The 18760-nt window shown below is 44.8% G+C and overlaps 1 protein-coding gene across 10 annotated transcripts in view; it reads right to left on the bottom strand.

Moving 5' to 3' along the window:
- The window catches only part of ubr5 (ubiquitin protein ligase E3 component n-recognin 5), a 35234-nt gene extending 17451 nt beyond the window's left edge, over positions 1 to 17783 (bottom strand). For 4 of the 10 annotated variants that reach the window (XM_084471498.1, XM_084471502.1, XM_084471507.1 and 1 more), the window contains exons 1-26: positions 17581 to 17783; positions 15270 to 15314; positions 15090 to 15171; positions 14486 to 14562; positions 13040 to 13159; positions 12193 to 12490; positions 10646 to 10805; positions 10355 to 10504; positions 9486 to 9697; positions 9281 to 9397; positions 8904 to 9014; positions 8560 to 8714; positions 8050 to 8167; positions 7189 to 7373; positions 6627 to 6736; positions 6137 to 6248; positions 4353 to 4509; positions 4089 to 4200; positions 3828 to 3982; positions 3363 to 3560; positions 2765 to 2975; positions 2358 to 2484; positions 1932 to 2083; positions 1668 to 1763; positions 1392 to 1515; positions 1113 to 1210 (exon numbers count right to left, since the gene is read on the bottom strand). In XM_084471498.1, coding sequence (XP_084327624.1) covers positions 1113 to 1210; positions 1392 to 1515; positions 1668 to 1763; positions 1932 to 2083; positions 2358 to 2484; positions 2765 to 2975; positions 3363 to 3560; positions 3828 to 3982; positions 4089 to 4200; positions 4353 to 4509; positions 6137 to 6248; positions 6627 to 6736; positions 7189 to 7373; positions 8050 to 8167; positions 8560 to 8714; positions 8904 to 9014; positions 9281 to 9397; positions 9486 to 9697; positions 10355 to 10504; positions 10646 to 10805; positions 12193 to 12490; positions 13040 to 13159; positions 14486 to 14562; positions 15090 to 15171; positions 15270 to 15314; positions 17581 to 17642 — 3544 coding nt within the window. In that variant the 5' untranslated portion in view covers positions 17643 to 17783. Of the gene's footprint in view, positions 1 to 1112; positions 1211 to 1391; positions 1516 to 1667; positions 1764 to 1931; positions 2084 to 2357; positions 2485 to 2764; positions 2976 to 3362; positions 3561 to 3827; positions 3983 to 4088; positions 4201 to 4352; positions 4510 to 6135; positions 6249 to 6626; positions 6737 to 7188; positions 7374 to 8049; positions 8168 to 8559; positions 8715 to 8903; positions 9015 to 9280; positions 9398 to 9485; positions 9698 to 10354; positions 10505 to 10645; positions 10806 to 12192; positions 12491 to 13039; positions 13160 to 14485; positions 14563 to 15089; positions 15172 to 15269; positions 15315 to 17580 lie in introns of all 10 variants that reach the window. The other 6 variants (XM_084471503.1, XM_084471506.1, XM_084471499.1 and 3 more) reach the window with 4 other exon arrangements.
- Positions 17784 to 18760: the final 977 nt, after the last annotated feature.

Below are 18760 nucleotides of genomic sequence, written 5' to 3'. Positions count from 1 at the left end.
AGGCGCGTTTCCATCTAAAAAAGTACCTCTGCAATGTGGGCGGGTCGTAGAAAATAACCTCTCCACCATGGGCGGGTCGTCATTAGGTTTTAATCACGGGAGACGCGATTCCCGGGAAATCTGAATCTGATCAAGACTATTTCCTGATTCCCGAGAAAGGTTATGATGGGAAATAAAATAAAATAAAAAGTGCAATGACTGCGCGTCTATTGTTGTCATACGGTAACGTTGATGGAGGCGAAACTCGAGCCCTAGGAAAGGAACGACACTAAAACGAAACAGCGAAACGCTGATCCTCCGGAGCCGGTCCGTGGCTACAGCCACGCCGGACACACAGCCACGCCGGACACACACAACCACGGCCGACACACACAACCACGGCCGACACACACAACCACGCACAGCCTAACTCTAGCCCCGGGAAAGGAGCGACACACATGGCGAAACGCCGATCAGTGTCCCCCTCGGGAGCGGGTTCGTGGACTCCAACCACGCCGGACACAACTTAACTCAAAGTTAAGTGTCGGGCGTGGTTGTGTGTGTCCGGCGTGGCTGGAGTCCACGGACCGGCTCCGGAGGATCAGCGTTTCGCTGTTTCGTTTGTGTCGTTCCTTTCCTAGGGCTCGAGTTTCGCCTCCATCAACGTTACCGTATGACAACAATAGACGCGCAGTCATTGCGCTTTTTATTTTATTTCCCATCATAACCTTTCCCACGAATCAGGAAATAGTCTTGATCAGATTCAGATTTCCCGGGAATCGCGTCTCCCGTGATTAAAACCTAATGACGACCCGCCCATGGTGGAGAGGTTATTTTCTACGACCCGCCCACATTGAAGAGGTACTTTTTTAGATGGAAACGCGCCTGGAACCGAGTCGAGGCGAGTTGATACTGTCGGTGGTAAAGCGGCATAAGTGTGTTTTGCCGAAGATTCGACTATGAGATTGGCAGTCGAATCAGGCTCCTTCGATCGAATCACCGAATAGTCGAATATTCGGGGTCACCCCTACAAAGGAGTCTTGTGTAGTATATATCTAAGACACTAAATATGGGGCACTGTGTGCCTGTTTTATGTCCTCCATGATGCCATTGAGCCCAAGGGGGTGACCTACCCTTGGCCATTTTCTGAGCAGCCTCCAGAACAGTGATAGCAGCAGGGTAGGCTCGCCCACTGACCGCCAGCATAAACGGTGTCATTCCACGGGCGTCCCTGGGAAACAAAGACAACACACATGCTTGGTCAACTCTTGAGGAGCAAAAACAAGCTGTGGGCTGTCTGGTAGTGAAACTTGCAAAGAAGGCGACGTTTGTGCTCTCTGGGATTATAAAGAACAAATTTGGTTCAAATTAGAAGATGAAATGGAAAATAGTAAAAAAAGAAATAGTTGTACTTGGCAGAGAGCAGCTCTCGTAGGTGTGGCCGCAGAACAACGCTGTCACACATCAGCTTGAGGATGAGGTGGGCGTTCGCTTTCCTGTCTTTAGACTCCACCACAGACGGCTCTGAGGACGGACCTGTGAGACGAGAAGGAGCATAAAGTCCCGCAGGGCATCAGACCAACTGCTTTAATGTCTGGATAGAAAGGATGCCTCACAGTCTGCTGAAGATAAATAGTCTGCTGATGGGGAGCAGGGGGTGGGTGGAGGGAGAGAGTCTGGGCTCTGACCTGGTATGGTTGAGGTACTGGGCCCCTGACTGGTGCCGGTGGAGGCAGTAGTGAGTGAGCCCACGGCTGGGGCGAGGATGAAGTCAATGTCACCATCTGTTGGAACAAACATTAATCAAAATGAAATAAACAACAGCAGACTTTTAATAAGATTGCAAAGCCCTTGGCAGCAGAGGTATAACCGACACGGTGGGTGTGTCAAAACCATCCTCTACGCCTCAGTGCTATACCAAGAGGGAGGGGTGTGGGATTGGCCGTACTCACCGGGGTCCATAGGGGGAGGGTCAGGCACCCAGCTGGGAGGGGCAATAGGTGGTGACACCGGGTCCTGGTGGTCACTGGAGGACGGGCCAGACTCATGGCGACCAAGACCCGCAGCTCGCAAAGAACGCCGCATCATCTCACGCAGCCGAAGCCTGGAGGGCGAAGACGGATTGGTCAATATGAAGCATAGAAAATGTTCAATACAGCTGGAATAACACTCATGATTATAACCTATGGTTCTTTTCTGCCGATATGGACCGGAAAGAACATTTTCTGCAGGAAATCACTGAATAATTTGTATACAGGGATGTTACAGGAGGAAACCAAAGTTTTACAGACGCAAAACTAATCACAAACATCTGTTTGTGATGCAAAAATAAAGAGAAAGGTCTGCTTTATTTGCAACCCTATAATCAAGCACATTACCCTCTGCTGCTGGAGGAGCCTGTCCTGTTGCCAGAGCTGTTGCTGGAGACCACAGAGATGGCGTTGGCGATGGCCTCTACAGCAGACAGGCGCTCTGCAAACGTGTTCCTCTCAGACCTTTCAGCTTCTGGGATCGACACCGCACCAGCAGTTACCATGGAGACAAGAACAAGAGCGAGGAGGCACTTTGAGCAGATATAATTGGACTGTATCAAAGCGGGGATTGGATTTCAGTAGCCTTTATTTTCCATTATTGCCCACCTTTGTAGCGAGATTGTTAATGATTTTGAAAAAGAAAAAAATGAAGAGTGGAGCAGCTTGGGAACCATTCCCTCGACAACTGTATCTCATTCGTCCCCCCCTGTAAGCAGCCTATTGCCGCACGCCGTCGAGATTCTCCTGCTCACCTTCCTCCTCCTTGGTCTCCTTGTTGCTGACGGGGAAGCAGACCGACACGGCGGCGTGTAGGATGTTGCGGTTGCCATCACAGCGGTGGCCCAGCAGAGAGCCCAGCGCCTGGCCGCTCTGGTCCAGCAGAAAGGCCTGCTCCAGGTTCACCAGATACTGCCGGCACGCCTCGTAGTCGCAGCGCAGAACGTGCTGCATCAAGGTCTGCTTCTGAAACACACCGACCAACAGCATGACTTAGTGACTGGTGCAGACTGTTTCTCTCTTGGTTCATATTTGTGGAACGAACAAGGAAGCAAATCGTATCGTTTAAAAGGAGCAAAGCACATAAGAGCACGAATTTAGGGCAGAGCTGTGTTTTTTCACTGGCTTCGTATGGGACTCAGGTGTATTCAAGTATATTATTTGTGTCGGTCAAGATATCACCCTGTTCTTCTGAGATTAAATGTTCAAATAAATGTTTTTGTTTAAATGTTTCTAGGTCATTCAGCTAGTTACCCATGCGAATACCACATAACACACCATGCAAATATTACCACTTGCATAGCAGAACAAAAAATAACTAATTAGCAAATAACTTGTGCTTGTGCTACCAACCTCGACAGCCATGATAATAATAGCAGCTTTCTTTTTAATGGTAGAGTTGGAGGGGAGATTGGCCAGAGAGTGCACCCCCATGCCCAGGCTAGCGATGGGTGGCAGGTCCAGCCAATCTGGATCTCGGATTCCACCCATGCAGTCTTTGGCCATAGGGTAGATCGTGCCATTTCCATCCCGGAGGATGATAGGAGATTCCTGCAAGGAAGATCATAGACAAGTCATGTGCTTGTACCACATAGAGCAGCTACTTGGCAAGTTCAACTTTTGTGGCTATGTATGTGTTTAGCAGTTCACACTCAGACATATGGAGACTTATATGACGGAATTTGCATATGCAAATTCTGTGAATATTGGCAGATGCACGATGCATTAGAATTGCATTCAATTGCTTCAATCCGTCAATGACACAACGATCACACACTAGTCACTGTGTGTCAGTGCCACAGAGCTGGGACGGCTCACCTGGCCCGCAGTGAAGATGCCCACGTTGCGCTCGCTCTGCCCCAGGAAAGCCAGGTTACTGGTGGGGAAGTTGTTCTCCTGCTCGGCCTTGCCCGTGGCCAGGTCAAAGATGCAGTACCTGACCCAGCTGCCTGTTTTCAGCACCGCATGCACTCCTGGGGCGACGCAAGATTTCAGAGTTCCATGGTAAAAAATGCTTTGAATGTTGAAAAAATAAATATGTTAACGACAACAGAAGAGTGGTTTGTTGGCAAGACATACCTTTGGAGTCCACATTCACAGCGAGGATCTCGGCTTTCTCTGGGATGCAGAGTTTCTTAGGCGTCCGTTGAAAGCAATCAGGAACTTTGGGAGTTCCACCCGTCTTAACCACCTATAGAGACACAAAAGCAGGAAGGGTTAGAGAAAGAGCTTTGAAACCTGAAACAACATATGAATGGTCTCGGCTGCTCCCAAAAGTAGACTACAAACAGCTGAGGGTAACTAAGAACAATTCACTATTACGGGACACTGGTTGTGGCTTACCTGAAGCTCATCTATCCTGAGGAGCCTGCAGTCCTGCAGGAGGGAGGACGGGTCTGAGTCGGCAGCCACCGTGGTGGTCTGGCTGCTCACACTGCTGGACGTCCCGGGGAACTTCACCGCAACATAGGCACCGTCCACCTTTAGCACCTGGGCGGCCAACAGACGGAATACGTACAAAATAAATAAATAAAAACAATGCATGGGGTTATAATGAGTAGGAATGAGGTTAGGGGAAAAGAAGATGCATGAGGTCAAAGATGGATGGCTCAAGCAGCACCTCCGGGTGCTACTAGGGACGTGACTCGGCAGGTAGGTCACGATACGACCCAATATGACTACTATTGTAGAGTGCCGATACGAATAGGCCTGTCACAATAACAAATTTTGCTGGGCGATAAATTGTCCCAGGAATTATTGCGATAATATTGCCGTTTTGAGACCATTTGCAACTAATATAATGATTATGGCATAATAATGCAAGTTCAACCTTTCAAAGATCAATAAACTGTTTCTAAAGAATATTTAACACTGGAACTGGAAGACATTTTAAATATCTAAAATAATTAAACAAAACAACCAAAAACAATAAATAAAATGGACTGGCTATTTTAACAAAAAATGCACAAACAACCAAAAACAATAAATAAAATGGACTGGCTATTTTAACAAAAAATGCACAAACAATCAAAAACAATAAATAAAATTGAAATAAAAACTACATGAAGCAAACTACACTGTCTGTGAGTGCGCACCATTTGCACTGTCCTGTTTTTACTTTGTCGACTAAACGCCCCAGTGATTGTGGACTGTCGGGAAGACGGAGATGTCCCATGATCTGCTGTATTTTTTTTGCGCAGCTGGGAAAACTGCATTGGATGATTATGCTTTAGGTGCAGATGCATGTTTGTTGTATTGCCGCATTTAGTTGCTACCGTTTTACAACAAATGCGACATACCGGCTCGCACAGGTTAAGTGGTTCACCACGGTCATTCGGTTTGAACCCGAGGCGCTCCTACACGGCAGCTGTCACGTTCAGCTTTGAAACCAATTCCATCTTTGTTTTTCATTCCTCAAAATCTCAAATAGCGTTTTCTCTAGCTTGCTACTCCTCATGGGGCTCTCATGCTACACTCTGGCAGAGAATGTCTAGGAAGACGGGCTCTGACTCTGTAACGTCAGGGCTCCGCCTCCCCACACAGAGCCCATGCGGCTGACAAGTGACTGCCACGACTCGAGGGTTAACTCCTCATTACGCTAAGGAGGTGGGAGGGGTCTGTCGAGACCGATGCTCCGGAGTGAAAACTCTTGTCATCCAGTCTCTTTGGGAAAAAAAACAAAAAACAGCAGGCCTAGATACGATAAAAATTGTGATGCGATATTCCGATTTTTGGTTTAACTGATGGGTGCAACGTTGGTGCAACGTTGGTGCAACGTTGGTGCTTGGGTTCTACAGGTCCGCCAAATTTTTTCTGAATTTGAGAGTGGCAGAACAGAACATAGTTAATGCGGATCAACTAAAAGTAAATACACTATAGCACCCTCTGATAAGGCATCCTCTACTGGAACTAATTTTGGTAGAAACTGGGTAAGATGACATTGACGTTTCTGCCATATACATCTTTGAGTCATCCCGATGATGCAAGAACAGCGGAAGAAATACATCCGGATGCTAATCCTGATCTTCCCTCCCACCCCTATGGGAATTTAACAAAACGCATGGTGCAAAACACATTGAGAAGCAGTGTTAGAGAGAGAGTCCTGTGCTGGCATCCGCTCACTCACCTTTCCTACAGGGACATTTTTGACGTCCTCCACAAAGACCACCTCCTTCAGGGGCCACTGCTCCTCGTTCACCTTCTCCTCCTCCTTGGGAGCGGGGGTGGATCGCCTTCGCTCTGAAAGGGGGACACATACCATCTTCTTAGTGCATCTCCTTTTGTCGTTTACTGCAGGTTTGGGTGTGTTTATGGTTGAAACATAAAATGACAGTTAAGAAGCTTATCTCCTTCAACACATGTGTACGTGTGTGTTTGTACACTTGTTAGAAATAGGGAAAGTGTGTTCTAGGCAAGGCTTAATGAATGACCCATTCTGACATGTGCTTTGACAGGAAATATGGGCCACCAATAGAAGAGGAACACTGCGCCGTCTGCTTCAAAGTCAAAGGAGTCACAAGGGCAACGTACAAAAATTGGGCGTGAGCAGTTGCGATAAGAGCTGGAGATAAGAGTGTGAAAGAGGAGAGGGGATGGTGGAGGGTGGTGCTGACATACTGTAGGGCAGAGAGGCGCTGCTAGCAATGGAAGAGGTGTCACTGCAGGTGGACGCGGGGGAGGGTGGCGGGCCCATCTCCGTCTTCACCAGCTCCGACTTGCTCTCCGCTCTGGGAGAGAAAACAGGATTGTATTACAGTGGCTGTGTGTTAAGAACAGTAACAAGGAAATCACATTTCATGCTTATTCAATTCAATAAAACATAAGCCCTTTAAAAAGGTTATGTAGGCAAGATTTGAGATTTATAATCCAAGCCATCCATAAGCTTTTATACCTGACCAATCTCGAAATCTTTTTCCTGACTTTCGTGCGTGAATTGGTGGAATAGTAGAAAAACAGTTAAGAGAGTTATTTTGGGGGTTATTTATTTTTCCAAATCTCTCCTGCAACTCCTCCTCCTACAACTCTCAAATCCTACATACAGCACATTTAATAAAATATACATCCCAAAATTAAAATCTAAATGAATAGGGACATTATTGGCTTGAAAACAAAACCTGCCTTACAGAAGTAACCCATTCCCAAAATGAATGGCAGCTTCCCAGTTTGATCATGCACTCACTTGATTTCCTGGGTCTTGGCGGTCTTCTCCATGTTCTTGAGGCTCTCTGGCGAGCGCAGCTGGAACCTGCAGCTGTCGTTCATGTTCCACACAGACTCCAACAGGACACCCACCTTTGGAATTCCAGCATTGACAGAGAAGGCCACTGCACCGGCATGGTAGAGTGGGTTATTTCTTAAACACACCTGAGAGGAGAAAGCAAAACGACAAACATTTTAGTCAGGACCAGGAATTACTTTTTTCACAACGTTGCGTCCTCTGGCAAAACAAACCCCATACAGTCCAATAGGGGTTCATCCGTTCTAAATACATGCATACAGACATAATCTAAAAGAAAGGTAGTCTGAGGCCGTTTAATGTGGATAAAATGGTAATGAGTGTGTTTTACTCCTCTTTTATGAGTCAGAACTACACTGATCCACTGAGTCGGGAGCCTCAGCCTGAAGGATAAAAATAAACTGAGCCACCCTATGAGAGTGAGCCAAAAGATCATCAGTGTGAGCCTCCCCTCTCCTTACCAAGTGACTCACTCGGAAGGCTCAGGCTCTTCTCTCAGACTCCCAACAGCCACTGCATGCTACTCCCACCAGGATGCAGGCTCTGCTTCCCATGGTGGGGCTCTTAAAGGTACAGAGTGTCTTCAACCGTTCAAACATCCGTTTCTTAAACAAATGTACCGGAGGCACTTTTAGTTTTTATCTATTCTTAATCACTTCACTTGCTTAAACTGTTGGGTATTATTATAGTCATCGTTTCATTAAGAGTTGACCCCCAGGGTAGGTTTTGGGCTGGCCCTCCTTGTTCATAGGTTTTCCACCTATGACGACTGTCCCCAACCGTGCTGTTGGAGCTTGAACTCACCTGTGTTCCAACAGTGATGTTTGGGATCGAGGAGATGCCAGCGCTGGACTTAGGCTTCTTGTTCTTGGCTCTGGCCTTTTCAAGCATCTTCTTACGCTGACTAAAAGGCACGACTCCCCTGTGGACACAAGCAATAGTGTCACAGTAATTCCCAGGTCCTCCCGGGTTCCTGTGAAAAACGTATTATAGCACATAGGACCTTACTGGATTTACGATGCAGTAGCACTTTTGTAACCTGTTAACTCAACACACGTCTTAAGATTTGCATGGTACCATGATGAGTTTGAAGGAAGAAGTTTAGATAAAATATTTATTTGGACAGGTTTTCGCTGGCATCCACTAGTCTTCAAATTTTTAACGATTGAAGCAGGTAAGCCATTCAATCATCTGGAGATTGACACTGAATCAGTGTTGGGAACACAGAAACAAAGGGTATGATTGGGCTCGGCCGACTGCCACGCTCTGGAAGCGGCTCCGTTACAGCAGCACTATGAATTATGTAACACCCACCACCAGTAGAGGCTGTTCTCCAGCTGGGCGCAGGTATAGAGGGCACAGCAGTGCAGCGACACGATGCGCTCGCCCTGCAGCTCGGGGAAGGTCTGGGCGCTGTGCTCCAGTTTGGACGCCACGGTACTCAGTGTGTCATCCACCCAGGTGGCCACCTGCAAAAAAACACAACTTTGTGTAATGGAGACTGAGGGCTGAGGATAAGAATGACTTGATGATCGTAAAACATTTCTCATCTTAAGGATCGCATCCATGTTTTAACTAATTTACAAGCACACAATTTGAAGCTAGATAATACAATTGGATATCACAATGTTTTTTTTTAAAGAATCTGCCTTATTTACCTTGTTGGTCTCTGTGGCAACGGTGGCTCTGATGCTGTTGGCAGACAACAGCGTAATCTTTTCATTGGCCAGGCCGAGAAAGGAAACACGGGGGTGATGAACTGAAGGGTTCTGTTTGGACAAATTACATTTGAGTGTTAGCATTTTCTTGAAAGTGCACACAAGGCAGAGTAGAAACTAGCCAACTGACTTGCAAAAATATATTGAGGAAGCTACAGTAATCTAATAAATCAATATAAATGAATAAAAATCTTAGACAACAACTTTAAATATTGTAACCTTCAGTGGAGATTATTTTGTATTTATTTAGTTACTTTTATTCCTTTTGCCAACTCCTTGCAAATGCATCCCACCTATAAACGGCATAATTTCCCAACCTGCGTGTTCCGGTAGGGTTCGGGTTCACTCCACTTCCACTGGTAAAGCTCTCCTTTGGAGCTGATGGCGACCAGCTCAGAGAACAAGGCCCCGATGCTCACAAACTTCACACCATCCTGAGGAGGAAAAGAACAGCTCTGTGTCAAAGTAGCCATTACACACTTGTTTAAGAGCGAAACAGCGTTTTATGAAGTGTACACCCACCTTGTCAGGCCACCACTGGAGCTCCTCCCCCAAGGACACAGGGCTCTGCACAGGGATGCTCTTCTTGTCCAGGCTGGGCTCGCCCTCGCGGCTGGTGGAGCCCCGCTCAGTGTCGAACGAGGCCCCGTCCAGCCAGCGTCGCTCACGCAACCTCAAGACAGACTCGCGCTCACGCAGCAGCTCAGAGTCCCGCTCTAAGGGAAGAAGGAGAACTGGTATGCAATAAGGTCACACCAGCGGGATAAAAGTAAGCCACTCTGGGAAGGACCCGGCAACAGACTTGTTAATCTTTAAGAGGATACGAGAGAAGGGGGTGAGGGTTTTGGTTTTAAGGTCAAGGTTGGAGGTTCAATATTGGTTGGCGGGGGGGGAGAGAGGCAGGCGAGAGGAAGGTCGGGGAGGGGAAGCGTGCAGGTAGTCTAGAGGAGGGATAGTAAGGCTTTCAGAGAAGGCATTGTTGGGTTAAGACAGGAGGACTAAGCGGGCCTTTCTCAGAGGGCTCACACAAGGTAATTCAGCCATGCTCTGCAACACCAGACATTCATTCTACCACACAAGCTCAACAGAGAGACCAAGTGAAAAGACAGGCCCCCCCCCCAGGATGACTAAATCCATGATTTCAATAAAAGAAAATAGGGCAACATTTTATGAATAAAAAATGTCTTCATAGAGGAAAATCCCTACATCTAACCAAATAACAAAGAGTGCATGTGTCGTAGTTTGGATACACAAATGTCCTGCATTAGCGATGTTTGCTGTTCACTGACGTTTGTTGTGCTGGGGTGCGCATTTCCCAAAGCCATTAAACCCATCCCATTAACACAGACAGAAATGAGAACCACCAAAGCTTCACAGGTTTGCTGCATTACCTCTGGAGGAGCCCAGGCGGGAGAGGGAGGAGCGTCTGAAGGAGGGGTATCCAAAGTAGCTGATGTCCTCTGAGAACATGGCGTCTGCATCAATGATGACACTGGGGTGCGCCGAGTGGATGTCTGCGTCCAACAGGGACATGAGGTCCTCTGCAGCACACCAGGGGAACAAGAGGGCACACGTGGTTCAGCGATCCCCTGAGCCTTCCGGCGGCTAATCATTCCACAGCCAGTGAGTGCAGCACAAAATGTGCCCTTCCCCTTGGCCCCGGTAAGCAGTGCTTCACTCACCTCCAGGGAGGTAGGACTCACTGGCTGTGTCGTCTCCGTCATCGCCGTCCTCGTCGTCCCTGCTCAGCAGGTTGTTGACTGCCAGGTTCACGTCCAGATTGGTCCTCTGCAGCTCCCGGATAATGACACTCCTGGACTTGCCCTGCAGGACCACCTGGGCCTGGGGGAGTCGGTTGAAGGACACAGGCAGATTAGTTTTCCATGCTTTTGGGATCATACTAAAAGGAGGATGGAACAGAAGTGAAGCACCGTCTTTCCCTATTTTAATGATGCAAACGTTGCAGATGGTGCTAGTTATGGGTGACAATCGTTGTGGGGACTGGATAGTGAAAAACCAGGGCTGACCACTCAGTCGATCAGCTGAATAATTAGTCGCAGGGCTCATGGCTGACTAAGGTTTTTGTTAAACGAGTAGACACATTTTTTGTTGTGATAAGCACATGCTTTCACTGTTATTATCATCTCCCCAGGATGCATTGTTGTTGAGACTAAGATAGGTTTGTACACCACATTCACTGGCTAGCTCAAGAGTTGCCGTACATTCAAGTTCTACAATAATGACCGCCCAATAGGGCGGAACACCCAGACATTGACTGAAGGTCAAATGTATAGCAGAATAGCACTATGGTGGTGGGGTATAAAAATGTTCACACGTCTCCAGAGCGGCTTATGGAGTTTGAGAGTCCGTTATTTTTGAAGTCACAAATATATTGGATAGTCAACTGATATTCACGCATGACTTACAGAGATCAGACCTGGGGAACTAAAGACGTAAGCACCGTCCCCATGTCTCTAGCGTTGTACACATGCCGAGGAGAGAGCGAAGCCATCGGGCAGCAGCATTGCTCTCTTTCGAGCTATCATTTGGTCAATATTTCTACACAATAGGCGATTTGCAAGAACACTGCACTAAACCATGGCAAAGCTAAAACTCAATTAAACCGCATAGGTGTCATGTTTCAAAGTGTGGCCAAAGGATATAACTACAATCAAGCATCCAGAAGTGTATCCAGCTATCTCAACAGTTAAAAAGCACGTTAAAAATAAAAAGCTCCAGTGTTGGTGTAATCCACATGGTATTGGAGTATTGAGTATTTTTCGCATTCCATATAATAAAATAAATTATATATATTAATTGCCAAAATTTGTCAATTGATATATATAATTTGTGACATTTCTTGTGACACTTCACTTGTGACATTTCTTAAATAGGAAAAATATAAAAATATATATGACTACTCTACCAATATTTGAGGGTTTGCTTTTCATTGACTTCAGCATAATATTGTTTATAATTCGGTTAGCTTATGCCATGATATTTTAGCGTAGCTCTTTAAGGCACATGACTTCAGCCTCTTAAATGGAATTCCAACAATGAATAAACGATATATCCATCACACTAAAACATGCAATCAAAGAAAAGGCTCAATAACATTGTTCCCATCATTAACATAAGAAACTATGCAAACATCAAAATGGCTGCCAAGGGCAAGATATAATGGCAGCAGAAAATTGCAATGCTCTACTCGCAAACACCAGCTGTGTACCTGAGAAATCAGTTCCTCTGGGATGACTGAAGCAGGGATGACAGGCTGGGGCTGGCTACCCAGCAGGCCAGAGCCACGGTCTCTGCCAGTGCGGATCACCCGGGTCTGTCTGCGGGAGTCACGGGCAGCGGTCGAGGACCTGCCCGAGGTGCCCCCACCTCCTCCACCGCTGCCCCCTCCTCCACCACTACCACCACCCCCGCTGCTGCCACCTCCTCCTGCTCCACCTGCCCCGGAGCCTCCGCCACCGCTACCACCTCCTCCACTGCCTCCATTTACACCAGAGCTCCAGCGACTCCTGTTACACACACACACAAAGCCACAGTCAAGAGCGCCCTCTCTGAGACCAGAGACCGCTTAGGAGGAAAAATAATAACTTCGCAATTTCGGAAAGGAAAAGTAGTCAATATCTGTTGGCCGTTTCCCCCCCCTAATTTTAACAGATACTTGCAGGGGCGGATCTAATGATTACAATTCAAATCTCTCTCATGCCCTTTTTGATGATTAACTTGGAAGAGCTGCAGTACAGGTTAAATCATTGTGTGGTCTGCATTTGTCATGCACTAGTTATATGTAATACATCAGTATGAAAACCAATTTTACCATTTCCAGACACTGCATTGGAGGAGTAATGGATTCTTCTATGGAAAGATAGCTCCCCAAAAAACGATCCCATTTATTGGATCATTTATTGGTCATTCCTTTTCGTCTGTATATGGTTTTTCATTTCAGAAAGGGTGAACCAGTTTGCAATAAAAACCCAAACAGTGGTGCCAGAATCATGCTCTGAATTTTTTTGCTTTAGCTGGGTAATTTTAATTTTTTTCTGACAACTGCCAGAACTTACCCAAGGGTGTTGCCTGCCAGTCTGCCCAGTGTGTCAGAACCAGACAGGAACCAGGGTGGATCACTGGTCCTGCCTGGCCTGGAGCTCCTTCCTGTCCCTGAACCACTGTTCAACTTTGAACTGGAAACAAAAGATGAGAGATCAGTGACAAACCTATCATAGTCCCAACACTACTTATTTCACCTGAGCAATTGAAATCTCACATACAATCCAAGGTTTTTGTAAGCCCCCTTGATCTGAGCCTGTTATTTTAGGTTTCAAACAGGAGGCGTGTGGTGAGACTAGCACAGCAACACCCTTGGGAATCAGAATTGACTGCAACTCATTCCGCCTTCAAGACATTTCCCTTTTTTAAGGGTCTTGGGGTTTTGGGGCTGCAATTGCCTTCTCCAATATGTGTGCTTTTGTATCAATGAAAGTGTCGAGCAAAGTCAATTTAAAACACATTTGAATAAGGACATCCAAGTTCCAAGTGGTGAAAATAGTATAAAAATAAGTTTAAAATAATTAAGGAAACAACAGAATTTGAAAGTTTTGCCAGCACTAAGGCAGACTGCGACATGATCAAAGTTTTAACATGGGAATAAAATAGCTCATTAGAAGAATGCACAGGATGGGTTACTAGATGTAGCACTGGTGCCATTGAAGAAGAACTGAAGAAATTGTGCATTGTTGAGCAATCACACATTCTCAATAACCATTCTGACACCTTTTCCCATAGGCTTTCCTACAGCCCACAAGGATGCTGAAGGCAAGGTTATTACAATTTGAAACGGTCTCATTTTCTTTTTGCAACTTTGCGCCAAGCAACAAAACATGTGCTCTGCAGAAAAAGCTGAGACCAGGCGGCTCCACTAGTGCACACTCTGCCACAGCCTGATTCACATGCACGGATGGCAGCTAAAGGGGCCTTGAAAATGCTGAAATCACTGTTGAATGCTGCTCTGCTGGCAGGAAGTCTATGGCTTTCAAGAGACAGACATTCAAAAGATACTTGCCAACAGCAAACACAAACCCTTGCAAGTGATGAAAAGCTTACTTTAGCAGAGAGTATAACAGTGCCAGAATAGCACCTCATTTTACATAGATTTAGCTTGCAGCTGTACCCTCCAAATATTCAGGATGAATGTAGAATCATTGTGTTTACTGCCTTTTCTAGTCCCCCTATTCTGCAGTACAGAAGCAATATTTTTGTATGGGCATGAAGACTATTATTACAATGGACTTTTGCCATTAAGACTACATGAGCATCCTAATAGAAGATAAACCATGGTGTAGATAGAATAGCAATGCCTTAAACCCACAGAAGAGCCAACAACATTAGGTCTGAGCACATACAATGCATCCTTTGACAGCACATTCAACAAGCTAATAGATTACAACTAAGCCACAGGAAACCCCAAGACTGGAACACTGGAAGAATCCCAACATTAAGACATCACTCACCCATCGCTGCCTTCCGGTTTGCTGAGCTCCAAGCGATCAGGCTGGACAGCAAAGCTGATTCGACACACACGTCCGTCCTGGGGAGAGAGGGTGATGCATTTTATCATTTCATAACATCATGTAGAGATGTACTGATATATCTTTAGAACAGCAGACAGATTAAAAAGACTTCGGCCCAGTACAATACAATGATTGATGTTCTTTAATATTAAACATTGAATGACATTAAAGATATGGATGTCAACAAAAATTGCATTGAAGCCAAAAGTCCTTCATATGGGTTTGCATTGTGCGGCAAACCCTGTTGTGTTAACACAAAAGGAGGCCACGAACAAGGCAAAGTTTGGCCTTACATGTCATAAATTCTAATAATGAAATATTCTATTTTGATTGAAAATAACATTTTACAATAACAATTAACATTAAATCATCTTATTTGCAGAATTAGTAGCAAGCCCACATGCTGAACCAACAGAAAGTCTGCCATATGCATATTTTATCTGTGAGCTGATGTTTCAGTAAAAGATTCAGAAAGGGACAGACAAAAGGTAACTTAATGAGTTCTGAGCCTTTACATTTGAATGGGTTCATGTCTCAGCCTTACCTCGAGCAGAAATCCAGCATGGTTTGGTCCAACCACACATTGTTTCAAAGTGGACTGTTCAAGTACACTGAGGTGCGGATGACTGCATCGAAAAAAGAAAAAAAAATGTAAGTTTTGGATATTAAATATGTGGCGGAAAACCGGATGGTTATCACACGCTTGATAACCTAACAAGCTCACCTGTTGCAGTTGTATTTGTTGAGTTTCTCTGAGACTTCACGGAGCCTGGGGGAAAGATGGAGCAAATAAACGTATAACAATCAGGGTTAGGGTTAGTTTATCTTTGTTGTTTTGTCATTTGAAGGGGCTTTAGTCAGCATGTCGACGTATGAGTTTGGTATGTTTGTTTTCATTACCAACTCAAATATAAAATATAAGTAATATATATAATAACATCTTGTAGAAAGGTAAAGAACCGGTCATTCTAATTTAATGAACTACTTCCATATTAAAATATATTTTCCTCACTGTATTAGTAAAAAGGCTTTGCTTTAGTAAGACCTAAGAATATGAATAATGTTGTCCGCTAATAAACCATACAGAATTTCAAATGGTGACCTATTACCGCATTTTATCTAAATAGGAAGATAAATAGGACCATAGAAGAGAAATAGATGGAACCATAAAACACATTGCACCAAAGCATCATCTAAAACATTACAGAGGGGAATCCTCATGTCGGAACATTCCAGCATGTGAAAATGTAGTGCAACCCAACCAACATAGCATAGAAAGATACCACTTCAAACAACAGCCTGGGCCTTTTATTATGCAATTTGTATGAATAATAAAACATAATATTCTGATCTGGACAATATATCAAAATAGATGGTGGTCAAGGAATCCAAGAGCAACTGGTTAGGTCAATGTGACCAATAAGAAAGCAAACTAAAGCAATTCTACATGCTTCATATTTTATGAGCATATGTAGATGCAACACTCCTCCCCCATCCACTATTAGTTCTACAAGTTAGTAACTGCAGAGGAAATATAGGGGCCAATAGCACATGGTGAACATGGACATGTGTGCAGTTGTATTAAAGAACTAAGAGACATGGCCATCTCAGTGACATATCGAAAGTTCTTGTTTCCGTTATAATATATTATGCACAAAATGTGGTTGTACATCACTTTTGCATGTAGACAATAAAGTCAGCAAAGATTTGTTTTAACTGTTTAGGTGTGTGTGTGTGTATATATATATATAATTCAAATATTTAGCATGTTATGTTCTCAACCTCTTTGTTTTAAGTAGAGCAGGCTGAGCAGCTCATTAAATAGTTCAATCCTGGCGGTATAAATAGCCAAACTTAAAGTCACCTGTGTCAAAATACAGGTCGTACCAAGGCATACTGAACATAAGGAACGTCTAAGTGTTAACCAATGACCACCGTCATTTGATACTTGAGAAAAGTGGCAAAACTGTGTGTGTGTGTGTGTGTGTGTGTGTGTGTGTGTGTGTGTGTGTGTGTGTGTGTGTGTGTGTGTGTGTGTGTGTGTGTGAGATACACACAACATATTTAGGTCACAGTGAATCTTACACATCAGCCATGAACCCCAATCCATGCAAAAACAAGAAAAAGCTCGGCAACGTCTCTTTATACCAGTGTCCTGCTGTGATGGCACATCAAAAATTATGTCTCGGTATGTCAACTTGCCAAAATAAATGGCGACTCGAGCATGATACAAAATATCATGTACTGTATGTTTTCTTTGAATAATTGTCTAGGGTGTAACTCGTGGTACGGGTTGGTCGTGGAAAACTGAACATACGAATTGCACAAGTGCACAGCAATACATCGTGATAAATGTGCCATTGACGCGGACGTGGTGCTAGCGTTCCATCATTTGATTGCTGATAGCTTGTTAGCATTAGCAGCTAGCCATCAGCTAGCTGGCGTTAGCTACTTCGTTACACTTGGTAATAACAAAGACGCCCAGAAAACAAACATTGAGCCGGACAGCAACCCATTTGATTAAGACTGGGTATATAACCCTTCCAAAAATAACATGACTTGGTGTTTATTGACCTATATTCCCTCTCTTCTCTCCCATCCCCCAATCCGCATTGTCCATCTCAACTTTGACTGAGAGCCAATCATTCCTAAGGGTAACGTTAGCTACCCCTAGCACTGACGCTAGCAACTCTTAGCACAGACGCTAACAGCTCCCAACACTGACCCTAGGGGCTCTCAACACCGACCCTTGGTGCTCTCAGCACTGACGCTAGCTGGTCTTAGCACTGACGCTAGCTGCTGCCCATTACGGTTGATGGGACTCTTTAGCTACAACAAGCTAACGAGGATTGTTCAAGATGCCGGGGCCTTGTTTCAACCCCCGGGGGGGGGGGTTCATACAATTAATTCTTCCAAGAATTCACACAATGACAGTGTCTGCCACGTACATCTGGAAAACACGGGAGCCTAGGCAATACACATTACATACACAAATATTAGTTGTAAGACTTATTTTCGCGGCCTGCAACAATTACCTGTCATTGAGCTGATCCTCGGTCCCGGGCAACGGGTGGACCACGAAGTGTATGGATGTCATGAGGTCAATCCAAAATCACGCGCAAATGCATGAATTGTATGGGAATTGTTATGTTCTCTTTTTCTGTATAGATGCGGGTTCATATGACTTTTTTTATGGCGAAAGACACGAGTTTAGATCCACAGCCTCCTCACCCACATGCCGCCATCTTAACTCTAGCAGGCTTCTTCTTTCTGTGTTGATGAGCGCACATGTAACAGCCCTGCTGGTTGGTTGGACCCGGAGCAGAGACAGGAACTGTGTTACAGGAGATTGGATTGGCTTAGTGGTAGGGATAGGCTATGCTACTGTAACCAAAATATCCACATTCAAACTCCAAATTCTTTGTTCTCATAGTTTGACATGCTAATGTTTGTAATGATTAATAACAGGCCTCATTTGCGGTCCTTTTAGTTTCAAACTTTGCTTTGACGTATTACTGTGGCGAAATGCTTTAGTAATTTATTCATTAAATTATTGTCACCAGTAATTAATAGTAGCCTACATAGCCTATAGCCTCTAGGGCCATTTGCTTAATCAATTGTCGCCATGTAAACGTTAAGCTGCATTTTTATTGTTTGCTTTCTTGCTTTTCTTTCACCTGGTAATATATGGCATAGGTGAGGCTAATGTCAATAGAAGGCCTAACTGTCAAGGCATACTACCTACTAGATTTAGATCAAACTGCAGTCACAAAACTTGAAGAATACCTCATCTTTGCTATGTTTCAACAGCTAAGGTGCGTAACAAAAGTTGGTCAGAGGAGGTAACATAATACCTGCATTCTAGCTAGGGCAGTATTTCAGAGGCAGTAGATTCAGTTTATGACATTTAACTGCCTCCATAGTAGAAGACTACTAAGTTTGCAGCAAACGGCTACACAGTGAAATCCTGCTGGATAAAACCATAATGAGATTGCCTTGAGCAAATTACAGTACGCCTAACCTTCAGCAGTAGGCCTAATATATTTCAAGGGATGATAAGTCTCATTCAGTCTTATATTATTGTAAAACATTCACGTCGGATTTCATATGAAATAATATAATACACTAAATTAACATAAATCTAAAATGTTATAATGGAATACCCACATTTTTGTTACCAACAAGTACTGAGCTTGCTAAAGACCCACATTTGTT

This window comes from Micromesistius poutassou (assembly GCF_964030765.1).
Source record: "Micromesistius poutassou genome assembly, chromosome: 8".
Taxonomy (NCBI): domain Eukaryota; kingdom Metazoa; phylum Chordata; class Actinopteri; order Gadiformes; family Gadidae; genus Micromesistius; species Micromesistius poutassou.
The sequence above is the reverse complement of the archived record's forward strand: the minus strand, read 5'-3'. Positions and strand labels throughout refer to the sequence as shown.